The sequence below is a fragment of the Ailuropoda melanoleuca genome, chromosome 11 (genome assembly GCF_002007445.2).
Source record: "Ailuropoda melanoleuca isolate Jingjing chromosome 11, ASM200744v2, whole genome shotgun sequence".
NCBI classification, from domain to species: Eukaryota; Metazoa; Chordata; class Mammalia; order Carnivora; family Ursidae; genus Ailuropoda; species Ailuropoda melanoleuca.
Window position 1 is genome coordinate 43,237,089 of NC_048228.1, and position 12,992 is coordinate 43,250,080.

The 12,992-nt window shown below is 36.9% G+C and overlaps 1 protein-coding gene across 7 annotated transcripts in view; it reads left to right on the forward strand.

Moving 5' to 3' along the window:
• The window catches only part of WDFY3 (WD repeat and FYVE domain containing 3), a 264,597-nt gene that overhangs the window by 227,076 nt on the left and 24,529 nt on the right, over positions 1-12,992 (forward strand). For all 7 annotated transcript variants that reach the window (XR_004628802.1, XM_002913595.4, XM_034671586.1 and 4 more), the window contains 6 exons: positions 1,242-1,322; positions 3,854-3,908; positions 4,178-4,297; positions 5,650-5,767; positions 6,928-7,034; positions 8,913-9,066. Coding sequence is in view for 6 of the 7 variants with exons in the window: in XM_002913595.4 (XP_002913641.3) it covers positions 1,242-1,322; positions 3,854-3,908; positions 4,178-4,297; positions 5,650-5,767; positions 6,928-7,034; positions 8,913-9,066 (635 nt within the window). In the remaining variant the exon portion in view is untranslated. The remainder of the gene's footprint in view (positions 1-1,241; positions 1,323-3,853; positions 3,909-4,177; positions 4,298-5,649; positions 5,768-6,927; positions 7,035-8,912; positions 9,067-12,992) is intronic.

The following is a 12,992-nucleotide window of genomic DNA, read 5'->3' on the forward strand; positions in this document are numbered from 1 at the left end:
AGTTTGCCTTGCAAAAGCAAAGCAGTGTGTATGCACGGTGCTCAGAATATTTCTGTTGGGTGTGTGACCGATGAGGCTTTTATGGACGGGTCACAGGCATGAGAGACTTTCTCTTATTCTTTGAAGGGTGGTGTAGAGCCTAGCACGTGCTGTACTAAGGGAAGGTTTGTATTTCCCATTACTTCTGTGAGGAATGTTGAATGCCACGCAGCATTGCTTATTATTGCGGTGCAGTAATATTACTTGTGCGTGCATGGGAAGGGGGGGCTTCTTCGGACGGGGTACCTGTGGGCGGTGATGGGCAATCCAAAACTCCTGTCACTTGTGGGAGGAGCTAGGAAAGTGGCTGAAATTTTAGTTACCTGTCTTACTCACTTCTAAAGGCGGTGTTGTTTTCAACACTGGGAAGTTACTTGCCCTTCATAATTAGCAGCTTTACAAGGAGATGAGTTTGTCTTTCTCTGAGAAATGTCTGTGTGTGTGCCAAGTTCAGGGTCCACGTCTATGCTGAGAATTTTCCCATAACTCTCTTCTGCCTTCAAAATACTTGTGTTGGGGGCGCCTGGGTGGCACAGCGGTTAAGCGTCTGCCTTCGGCTCAGGGCGTGATCCCGGCGTTCTGGGATCGAGGCCCCACATCAGGCTCCTCTGCTATGAGCCTGCTTCTTCCTCCCACTCCCCCTGCTTGTGTTCCCTCTCTCGCTGGCTGTCTCTATCTCTGTCAAATAAACAAATAAAAAAAATCTTTAAAAAAAAAAATACTTGTGTTGACATTGTGAGCAACTCTGAAGAAGATGTGGAAGTGTACATGAAGTTGCTTATCTTGTGTGTATCTTGTTGGTGTAGTGTTGTCCCTGTTCGGTCATTGGTTTAGCTACCATTGTTACTTGCTGTCATGTGAATATTTAGCTGTTAAGCACTCTTTAGGACTTCATGAAGTTGACTCAGTTTCTGTGAGTCAGTGTTGCAAGGCTTTTTCTTCCGGTAATAGGACAGCGTATTTGAAGTCCAGAATGATAGATTTTGCTGTGGCCCTTTATATTCGGCTTCGGAAGCCATCATTTGACCCTTTTTTTAACTGAGGATTCCAATTATTGTGTATTCCCTTTGCCTGCTGTTTACTGGGGAGTGGAGGGGTAAATGCAATAGTCGAGGTCTGAACGAATCATCCTTTCCTGAGGCTCCCAGTAGGTCCCGACTTTGATTTCATTTCCAATTTTGTGCTGTTTTTAAATTTTCCAGGTTTTTGGCTGTTGTGCCATCTCTGACTGACAGTTCGGAGTCTGTGTCTGGGCAACGACCGAACACAAGTGTGGAACAGGGGTAGGTTGTTTGCTTCTTGCAACATAGTTTAATAGTGAAGTTAGGATGGTTTGCATCTGCACAGTGTTATTTAATATTTATAATGAGTGTTTTCCCCTCCTAGTGGTTGCACAGAATGTTTTAAATACTGAAAACTTAAAAGGAAAAGGACATGGTATGCATGGTCACTCCTGTCAGATAGTACTCATGGTTCGATGGATTTCCTGGAGTCTTTGAAGCAGCATATGGTCCTGTGTGCATAATTGAGCTCATACTCTAAACACAGACTTTTATTCTGCTGCTTCTATGCAGTGTTGTATGTCGCTGTTTCTCCCTGCATTTAAAATATTCTTCAGAAATAATTACTTTTATTTACTACCTAGTCATCGTATGTATAAAGCATTCTCTTATTTTTGGATACTTCATCTTTGTCAGGTCTCCTCATTCTCATAATGCAAATGTGATTGCTCATTATTTTTTTAGGGTAAAATCCCCTTAGTGAAAAAAAGGGGTATGAATTTTAAGGTTTTTGATAAACAAAACCAACTTGATTTCCATAAAAATTATATGTATCTATATTACACCACTAGTGGGTAAGTTTACTTATCTCAGTCGATGCTTGTCAACTTTTTGTACTTATCTTTTCATTTTTTACTGATTTTATAAGATGCTTTCTCAATTTTTAAATGTGCATTTCTTCTCTTTTCCTAATCTCGAAGACTGTATGTGTTTGGTAGCCATTTAAAGTCCTCATTTGTGAATTATCCATAACTTCACCTATTTTTGTCCTGAGTTCCTTTTCGTTGATGGTTGTGACATGGTGGTTTGACTTTCTTTTTTAATTGCGATATAATTGATATATAATTATAGTGGTTCCAGGTATACAGTATAATATTTGTGTAATTGAGAAATGATCATCACGATAAATCTACTCGACATCTCCTCTGAGTTCTTACTAACAATTTGTGTGGGATTTTTCTATAATTATGTATTACTACTCCTTTGCTTGTTATATTTGTTGCAAATTGCCCAGTTTTCCTCTTCATTTTGTCTTTTAACATGTAAAGTTAAACTTTTGTTTTTATGTGTTCAAGCCTATCAGTGGTTCCTCTGTGCTCATTTCACCTGCTTTTAATCTTAAAAAGTCCTTCTGAATGATAACAGCCATTTCAAGAATACATTTATAGTCACTCAGGAACTGGTAGCCATTTATAATTTATTGGAAAAGAAGCAATGCTTTTGGGCTACAAATGATTGCAACATGCAAGAAAGTGACTTAAAACTTTACTGGGGATTCTGTAATTTGTAAATTTTGATTTCAGTCTGTGTGCATCTAACTATATTAAATATGTGTGTTTCTCTTTTAAATTGTTGCTTTTCTTTTTCTTTAGATGAGGTTTAGCAAATGCAAATGCTAAATATGTGCTTTTGTTAACCTCAGATCATGTTCTGTTCCTAATCATTTGTGGTGGTGTTAAGATAAATAACAGGAAATAAAAGGTTGCCCTACAGGACATTGAGTCTTTTTTTCTACTTGTAATTAAGTTGCCAGTACTTTCACCTGCTTAGATAATCTTCAACTCGTTATTTCATTGTTCTTGCTACTTTCTGTGCTGAGTTGGCAGTTCTTTACTTAAAGATATGTTAAAAGTTCAAAGGCAAGAAGCAGAAATTCGTTTCCAACTTAATCTTTTCAATTGTTCCCTTTCTTAAAAAGTTGAGGAATCGACAAAGCTCTTTTTCGAGGGAGAGTTCCTGTACATTCAGTTTGCCTAATGGGAAGAACTTATCTAGAAGTGGAAAGTGTTACCTGTACTGTTGAGCTAGAAATGTTTAAGAACTAAGATTTACAAATCTGTTGATTTCCTTTCAGACAGTAAAATACATAGTTCAGTGCTTTCCTATGGGTTCAGTGACCAAGTCACAATCTTCAAATCATTAATTACTAATATTATAAAGCTGTTAGACCTTAAGAAGGGTTTTATAGCATTCTAGGAACATCTGATATCTGAAAAAGTCCATAATTTCAAATGACCTGAACAGCAATGACTTTCCTCTCATAAAATACTCATATTTTTATTCACTCTCCAACATCTCTTTTAAGAAATATGCTATGTATACTATTTCAGTTATTCCAATTTAATGTCTTTGAATTTGTTTATGTACAGATCATTGTAAAAGGTAGACAGTTGGACTAGATCATTGTTTTTCAAACTCTTGCTATAACCCATCGTAAAAAATAGACTTTATATTGCATCCCAGGACCCACAAACTGAGTTACAAATACTAACACAAAATTGACTGGAAATACTTTCCCCTTACTGTACGTGATGCCTTTCAGTGTTCTCTGTTTTCTTCAGTTTAATTCCATGTTATTTCATATTTCAAAATGTTGATTACAACACACTAAGCTGATTTCATGACCCATTTGTAATAGGTCTTCCATAGTTTGAAAAATTTCTGGATCAGATGACTTAAATGTTTTAACTTGATGATCACTCAGATTTAAAATTATATCGCCTATAATTTATTTAATTATTTCTTGTTTTTAGATCTGGGTTGCTTAGCACTTTGGTTGGAGAGAAGTCTGTGACTCAAAGATGGGAGGTAGGCTTAATGAAAATCTAAGCTTCATTCATAATTTGTAGTTAGATAGTATAAGTCATACAGCTAAAAGCACTTCAACAATCCGTAAAATACATACACTAAAAAAAAACAGACTTTTTTTTGGTTCTTTTTGGGAAGAACAAGTGTTTTGTTGTTACGAAATCTGCAAGAAAGAAACTATCTTTTACCTCATTTTGCATTTAAAAAATTTTTTAAATGAACATAGTAGAAATAGGTCCTGAAATGAATCTTTATTTATCTTTCCCAAGAGAGGTGAAATCAGCAACTTCCAGTATTTGATGCACTTGAACACTTTGGCTGGCAGATCCTATAATGATCTCATGCAGTATCCTGTCTTCCCCTGGATCCTTGCAGATTACGACTCAGAGGTAAAACTCAAATCATTTTATGTAAGTGGAACACATTTTCAAAAGTAATTAAGAGGTACTTAAATTGCTCAGATGTTTTACTTGCTTTATAATTTAATTTATAATATAATTTATAATTTTTATAATTTAAAGTCCTCAGGCACTTATTACAAGAAGATGAGAAGAGTTTTAGCTGGGACATGCACAAAGTTTAAGTCATTGACCAATTCTGTAGATATTAATTCATGGTATCTATTTGGTTTTCCTAAGTGCTAGTTAAATTTGTATCCCCTGCTGGGTGTCCCTCTGTCCTCTACACTGCAGCCAGTTTCAGAAACACAAATGTAATTGAATCATCGCCCTGTTTGAAATTATTCAGTGAATGATCATCACAAGTGAAAAGAATTCAGAAACCTCAGCACAGAGCCCTTCACAAAATAGCTCCTACATGTATATCCCTTGAGCTCAAAGACAATCCCATATCTCTCAATTCCCAGCCACTAGAACGGTGCCCAGTACTTAGCATACAATTTAAATTTTGTTGAATTAACCAAAAAACTATTAATGAGGGATTTTGCACATAGATTGTGAACAGACAAGTGTACTAACTTGACTTACATTCATGGATGTGGATTCATTTAAAGTACAAGCTTGGCAAAATTGGTTGGTCATGATGCCCTTTAAAAGGACACAGATTAAATATCCCCCTGGTACATATTTCAGATTTTTACTTTGAAAACCTCAGGTGGTAAATTTTGGTTCTGTTTTAAGTATATGAATTAGGTCAGTTAGAAATGAACTTTTAAAATAATCGGTGGTAGAGAGACTGTAAGGTTCCATCTCATTTGGAAGTCACATGGTCTGTTATGATGTCTTTCAGAGGTGAATGAGTTACCAAGTGCTCTAGTTCATTTCACTTCCCGATCACCTCTAAGAAGAGAATACTCAGAAGTGAAGTTGGGGTGAAATGGGGGAGGAGAGGAGGAGATCAGAAAGGAGATTTGGTGCTCCAGTTACGTGGGTGATGGAGGATAAAGATGAATTCCAGGCTTTTGTGTCGAGTCCCCTGCTGTGTCCTTGCCAAGACTGGGAAGGATTTTCCCTATTCCTCATCTCCAGCCTGGACCCTGAGTGTCTTCTGTGAATACTTAATTTCCAAAGAAGTTGTCTTCAAACTGAACCAGTTAACAAACTATCATGTGCCTGTCTGTAAAATATGGATAACCGGTAGGCACATAGCATTGTTCTGGAGCCCTGTTCTGCCGTTATGACCACAGATATTTATAAATCATCATTGCTCTAGCCACTATACCTACGTTGGCGAGAATGAAAGATGTATAGTAATTTGGAATTGATTTCATTTTGTATTTTAGGAGGTAGATCTTACTAATCCCAAGACATTTAGAAACCTGGCTAAGCCGATGGGAGCACAGACAGATGAACGGTTAGCTCAATATAAGAAGCGGTATAAAGACTGGGAAGATCCTAATGGTAAGTAACATCTAGTCATTGGACTTTGTACCTCAGTTTCAAACATAAGCCATTATTTAGTGGTCTGACATACTTGTATCTTTCCCCAAATTGCTTGTGTATCATTATATCTATTTAAGTTTTATATTCACACATATATACAGCTATCAGATTTTGCATGCCAACTGATGGCCATGCTTAGACGGCATGTTTTAGGTGGCTTATCAGGTACTGGCAGAAAACAAAGTGTCTGCATTTCCCATCAGATAACCTGCCTTTATCTCTAATCATATTTAAGCCAAGAACTACAGTTTCCTTAATTAAACTGTCTTTTAATTTTACTGAGGCACTTTTTGGAATCCTTTTACTTTAAAAATACTACTACTAATAATGATAATGATAATAATAGATAATCTCCTAAAACTCTACACTTATTATTTATTATGTTTAATGTTTTGTTTTATTTTAAAAGACTTATTTGAGAAAGTGAGAACACGTGTGCATGTGTGCACATGCATGTGCAAGCTGGGTAGAGGCCGGGGGTGGGGGAGAATCTTAAACAGACTCCACACTGAGCACAGAGCCTGATGCAGGGCTCAATCTTGCAACCCTGAGATCACAACCTGAGCCGTAAGCAAGAGTCGGGTACTTAACCAATTTCACCACCCAGGTACCCCTGTTATGTTTAATGTTTATCATGTGCGCCACCCCCCCAAAATGGGTGAAACAAAGAAAAAAAAACTAAGCCTAACAGTGTTCCCTGTGTGGACCCTTTTTCCCTGCCAAGGGGAGTTTGTAATAGCAATTGCATAATATTCACAGACAACAATTTAGAGAAATAGATCATTGTAAAGCCAGAACCTCATAAAAGGTAGCTGTAAGTCAATATCCTGCTTCAGTGGAAGGTGGTTTGCTATTAAGGCTTAGCTATTACAACATGAATTACTAGATGTGCTAAGTTTGTGGGGAAAGGCATTGAGTTATACTTAATTTGGATTACTGCCAGATATGTAAGTGAGGGGCAGCGGTGCCATAATGTTCTAATGCTACAAAAGCCAATACCAGTTGTGTTTAGTGTCCCAGCTATCACATGCATTAGTGCTTTCAAGCCTATTAATACCAATTTTATTTTTCACATTCACTCTTTTGTTTTCAATTATGCTTTAATTTTTTTTGAACAGGAGAAACTCCAGCCTACCACTATGGGACCCACTATTCATCTGCAATGATTGTGGCTTCGTACTTAGTAAGGATGGAGCCTTTCACCCAGATATTCTTAAGGCTGCAGGTAAAACTACAAATTTAGTATTTTTCTATTTTATTCAAGCCTTCTTTCTATTTAAAATTGTTGCTTTTTTTTTTTTTTAAATGTTGTTATCTTGGCTTACAAGAAGCCCTGTGAAGTTTTAGTTACAAAAAATAGTCAAACAGAATTCAAGTGGAATTTCACTGGATCAAAATTGATGAGTAAACTAGAATTTGTTTACAGTAAACAAAAGCCAGGGTCCTTTAGTCAAAGAAGCAAGTACCATGTGCTTTCCAGCCAGGTATATGGAATTCAGCCTTAACTGCTTTAAATTAGCAACAAATATTTTAAATAGAGTAATACAGTCTAGCTCATTTGCTATCTTATTATAATTGCTTTTCTCCAAATTCTCTTTGATTTATTCAGCAAATATTTATTGAATACTTACTATGTACCAGGCACTGTTCTAAGTATGTGGAAGATATCAGTGAATAAAGACAAAAGCCCTGCTTTGTAGAGCTTCTATATTTTGGTTGAGGGAAACAGACAAGAATAATAAATTAAATACATCTTAAAGTATTTTAGAATATAATACATGCTATCAGAAAATATAGATAGATCAGGGAGAGGGTACTGGGAAGTACAGAAGTAGGAGTAGTAAGAAGTAGAGAGGGTGCAGTGCAGTTTTAAATAGAGTGGTCAGAGTAGGTCTCCTTGAAAAGATGGCATGTGAGCAAAATCTTGAAGGAAGTGGGGCAGTTATTCATGCAGATATCTGGAGAAAGTGTGTTCCAGGCAGAGGGAACAGTCCATGCGAGGGTCCCAAGTTAAGCATGTGCCTGAGATGTTTCAGAAAGAGCAAGGAGGCCATTGCATCTGGAGCAGAGTAAGTGGAGGGGAAATTTGTAGAGGATGACATCAGAGAGGTAACGGGCCAGATTGTGGCAGGCCTTCGTAGCACATTGTTTGGACTTTGGCATTTTCCCCGCAATAAGCTTCAGCATAAAGACAGACTGTGTCCACTGAAAACACAGCAACAGGGAGTTTGATTGAGGAAGGTGGGGCATATCTATGAGGCTGTGTAAGAAATCCCTTTTCTATTTGAATTCATTATATCTATAACTTCTTTTTTTTTTTTTTAAAGATTTTATTTATTTATTTGACAGAGAGAGAGACAGCCAGTGAGAGAGGGAACACAAAGCAGGGGGAGTGGGAAAGGAAGAACCAGGCTCACAGCAGAGGAGCCTGATGTGGGGCTCGATCCCATAACGCCGGGATCACGCCCTGAGCCGAAGGCAGACGCTTAACCGCTGTGCCACCCAGGCGCCCCCTTTTTTTTTTTTTAAGATTTTATTTTCTATAACTTCTTGATCACTTTCTTAGTTTTTCACCTAATTCCTAGTAGTGTGAGAACTTGAATGTCATTTATTTTATAAATTTGTAATTATTTAATTATAATTTAATTATAATTATTTAATGTATAAAATCAGTCAAACATGTATATTGAATTTCCAACTGTAGCTGGCTACATTAGAATCTTGGGGTTTTTTTGGTTTCTTTGTTTTGTTTTTGTTTTTTTTTTAGGGGAGCATCATGAAACTATAGAAGAATTCATATTTCCTTATATTCTTGTCCTCTCGCTAAAAACTAATTTTTCAATGACTTTTAAATGTCTTTGTATTTGGGTTTCACTTTGATTACAAAATACATGCATTAAGTACTCTTTGTCAGAAACACCCCCAAAATAATTAGTTTTCTTTTTGTGATTATTTAAAATTTTGTGTGTTTGACGTAGGATGGTGGGAAATGGAATTGTCACCAAATGTATTTATTTGGGTTTTTCGAGCCCATGAGCTTGACAGAAGCCGTGAGGTGGGGACGGCATCCTAACAGAGCGGTGTCTTCTCATTCTGCCCACAGGGAGGCCACTTCGACCTGGCTGACCGAATGTTCCACAGTGTGCGTGAGGCCTGGTATTCAGCATCAAAGCACAACATGGCAGACGTGAAAGAACTTATCCCAGAATTTTTTTACTTACCAGAATTCCTGTTCAATTCCAACAACTTTGATCTAGGTATGTGCAGCTGTGGCACGGTCTTGGGAACGTTATCCTGGAAAGGACCGACAGAAATGTCGCTTTCCTGCATATTGTCTGCAGTACACACTGACAAGGAAAGACTTCCTTGTGGTTTCAGCAGCTGTTATTTACTATAATTGGGTGTGTGGGAGTAAATATAAAAAGAAAAATAGATTTATGCCCAAAGTAGCTGTTTCAAATGTGGAGTCTTGGGAAATTTAAAAATTAACTCAGATTGCATCTAATGGTCAGAATATTGTGATTTCAATAAAAACAGAGGTGAGGTGAAACTTTATTTAGAAATCATTACGGTTGAAATTAAAAGCCAAAAATGATATATCCACATTTTTCACTTACTGTTTTAATCTTATCTATTGCCTGAGGCATTCTCAGGTTGCATGCTAATATGTTTTAAAATTAGAATTTTAGAATAAGTTAATTCCTCTTCTTTATCCTGTTAGGCTAGTATTATCTAGAAAAATAGAAACAAATCAATAGTCCTAAAAAGGAGAGAAATTTCATCGGTACTCTGCTCTCTTTGTATAATCCAGCAGTTACAGGAAATAGATTTGATTTTGGCTACAGTTTCTTGGAACACAGTTTGCTGATCTAGGTTTTTTAGTATTTCTTTTAAAACATATCAAAATTCCATTGTTTCCACTTCAGAATATTCTTGCCAGATTTTGTTCTATTTTCATATATTTTTCATAGTTCAAATCATACTTAAGTGTTCAACCTATAAATCCTTACTATAGTACCTCAAAGTTTTGTTAACAGAAAATTCAGGGAAATGTTCATATCCGTTACATCTGAGTGACTTTTCTTTTTAAAAGCAGTTTTAAATAATTTTTGTTTAATTGTCCATTAGGAGTTCTAACCTCGTGAAATTATATTATAGCTCCAGGTCTAATGGGAAAGATAATCAGACTCTCTTAATAGCCCCAGCGAAAGACCTGAAATTGAGTCTCATTACCTGTGATCAGGCCTGGAGCTCACCTTTGAGCAACTAAAAACACTAAGTTCTGGGTCCTAGAGTTGTAGGGGTGATGGCTCCTTAAAGGAATAGAATAGATTGGTGAACAGAGAAGAACAACAAATGCATACACAGCATCTGAATATGGATGCACATTAGTATTTTACTGTGTTCACTTACAGTTCATCTTTGGAGAATGCCACTGTCTTCCCTGGGAACACCACTTTCAAAGAGAAAAATATGGAGAGGTACAGAAAGAGATAGCCCCAATCTTCCAGAAACACTGAATCAGTTATAATAATGTATGTTGCAAAAATGTTTGAGTCCAGACCACTTACAAACCCAACTAAATTATCTGCCTTTAAATAAGTAAATTAAAAAAAGGGTCATGTATTTTTGGCATGCTCATCTTCATAATAAATCATCTTCCTTCCATGAAATCACACACTTTAAAAAACACTATTTGCATATAAGAGCTTAAGCTGTTAAAAAAAAAAAGCTAAAGCTGTAAAACTCTTAGAAGAAAACATAGGGTTAAATCTTCATGATCTTGTATTTGCTGATGCATTCTTAGGTAGAATATCAACAGCACAAGCATCAACAACTAAAAAAAGATGACTTGAACTTAATCAAAATGTAAAACTTCTGTATCCAAGAGCATTATGAAGAAGGTGAAAAGAAAACCTACAGAACAGGAGAAAATATTTGCAAGTGATGTATCTCAACAAGGGTCTAGTGTCCAGAATATAAAGAACTACTACACTCAGTGGCAAAAAAGATAACCCAATTAAAAAATGGGCCAACAACCCAAGTAGACATTTCCCCAAAGAAGTTCAACAAATGGCCAGTAAGCACGTGAAAAGATGCTCAGCGTCATTAGTCATTAGGGAAATGCCAGTGAAAATCAGGACGAAGTACCACTTCACAGCCGTGAGGCTGGCTGTGGTAAAAACAAAGAGCCACCGCAACAGAAAAGAGCAAGAGCTGATGAGGGTGTGGAGAGAGTAGAAGCTTCACGCACTGCTGGTGGGAATGTAACATGGCTCAGCTGCTGTGGAGGGCAGCTTGGTGGTGTCTCAAAAGTTAAAAATAGAACCACCGTATGACTCTGCAGTTCCACTCTGAGGTCTGTGTCTGAAGGAAATAAAGACAGGGACTCAAACAAAGTACATATCCACACCTGTTCACAGCAGCATTACGCACAGTAGCCAAGTGGTAAAGCGAGCCACATGTCTTTATCAGTGAATAAACAAACTGGAATGTATGTTCAGCCATGGAGAAGTATGAATTACTGGTACACGCTGGAACATGGATGAACCTCAGAATCATTATGCTAGTTAAGCCAGACATAAAAGATCACATAATGTATGATTCTGGTTATATGGAATATCCAGCGTAGGTCAATCTATAGACACAGAACACAGATTGGTGGTTACCCAGGGGCTGGGTGGGGGGGCAGGAGGAATGGGAAGCCACTGCTTAATGGGTACTAGATTTCCCTGTGGGGTGATGAAATGTGTTAGGTCTAGATAGAGGTGGTGGCCACACAAAATCGTGAATGTCCTACTAAATGCCACTGAATTGTTCACTTTAAAATGGTTAATTTTATGTTACGTAAATTTAACTTCAATTACTCCCCCCCAAAAAAACAAACCCAGAAACACTGTTTACTATCTTTACCATCTTTAAATGATGTAAAACAAAGAGCACTTGGGTTTTTTCCCTGGCTCTAGGATGAGTGGCATTCCCCCGGTCTTCTTATCTTTCCACCCTTGGACATAGACCTACATGGAGGCGAGCTGCAGACTACCAGAGCCAGACCAACAGTATACGGCAGAATGTTCCCTTTAAATTTTAAAATTACAGATAGTGCTGGTGAAATAAAATTATATTTCCTAAATATTAGGGATGATAAGCATATTTCTTGAAAAGTAGATTTTATGTCAAGTCTAGAGACTTGGGTGATATTTCAAGGGGAGTAGGCTGAGGGTATGTATGAGGGGGAGGGATGGTAATAACTCAGTTGTTTTATTTTTTTCTTAAGTCATATGGTAATTTTTCCAACCAAGTCAAGACATTCCTTTAAACAATAAACTGATTTTTATGTTTCTTACTTCATATCACATTGTCAATAAGCCATCAAGTAACAGTGACAAGAACAAGTTTGTTTCTGCGGGAGATATTTTCATTGGCCCGCACTTGAAACTGCCTTTATGTTCTAGAATTTGAACGGGTATACTTCTCTGAAAATGTCTAATACACCTGTTTACCTGACCAACTGCTGTTGCGCTTGAGTCAACATTACTATTCATAGAGTCATTTTTTACATTGATCATCTGATTTGTATCTAGGAAAACTGTAAGCTAAAGTTAACTTTTTGGTCTTTACTTCCAAAAAATGAAAAGACAGGACATGTTTCCTGAGATGCCAGTCCCATTTAATGTTTTGTTGTGGATAGATTTTATAGCAAACACTTTCTTTAATATTTTTCAGATTATCTAGCTATGACTTAAATTAACAGTTTCTATGGAATAAATATCACTTGGTATGCATTTTTTGTTTCTGCCAGGTAGCTCCGTAGTTTTTCCAGATGTTTTTTTTCTGTTAAGTGATGTACTAACAGCAAAAAGTTACATTTCAGATTTTATTTTTTTAATGAGAATCCTTAGAGCAAAAGACATGCCAATTCTACAGAGCTCTCTCAAGAGTTTAAGAATCAGAAAGAGGAGAAACCACATGTATTGCAAATATTTCTAGAAGACTGGTACTTTTATTTCCTCTTTAGCAAAGAGTACTGAAACTCCTCAGTGTCTGAGAAGTTAGGTATTCCTTCAGTAACCTTCTCCATGTAAGAGGCAAAATTTTGTCAAAACATTAAGACAAGAAGTTCAGTACTGGTTCACTGCTGGTGACTCACCAAGCTCTAAGCATTCAGGAAAAGCCCAAACAA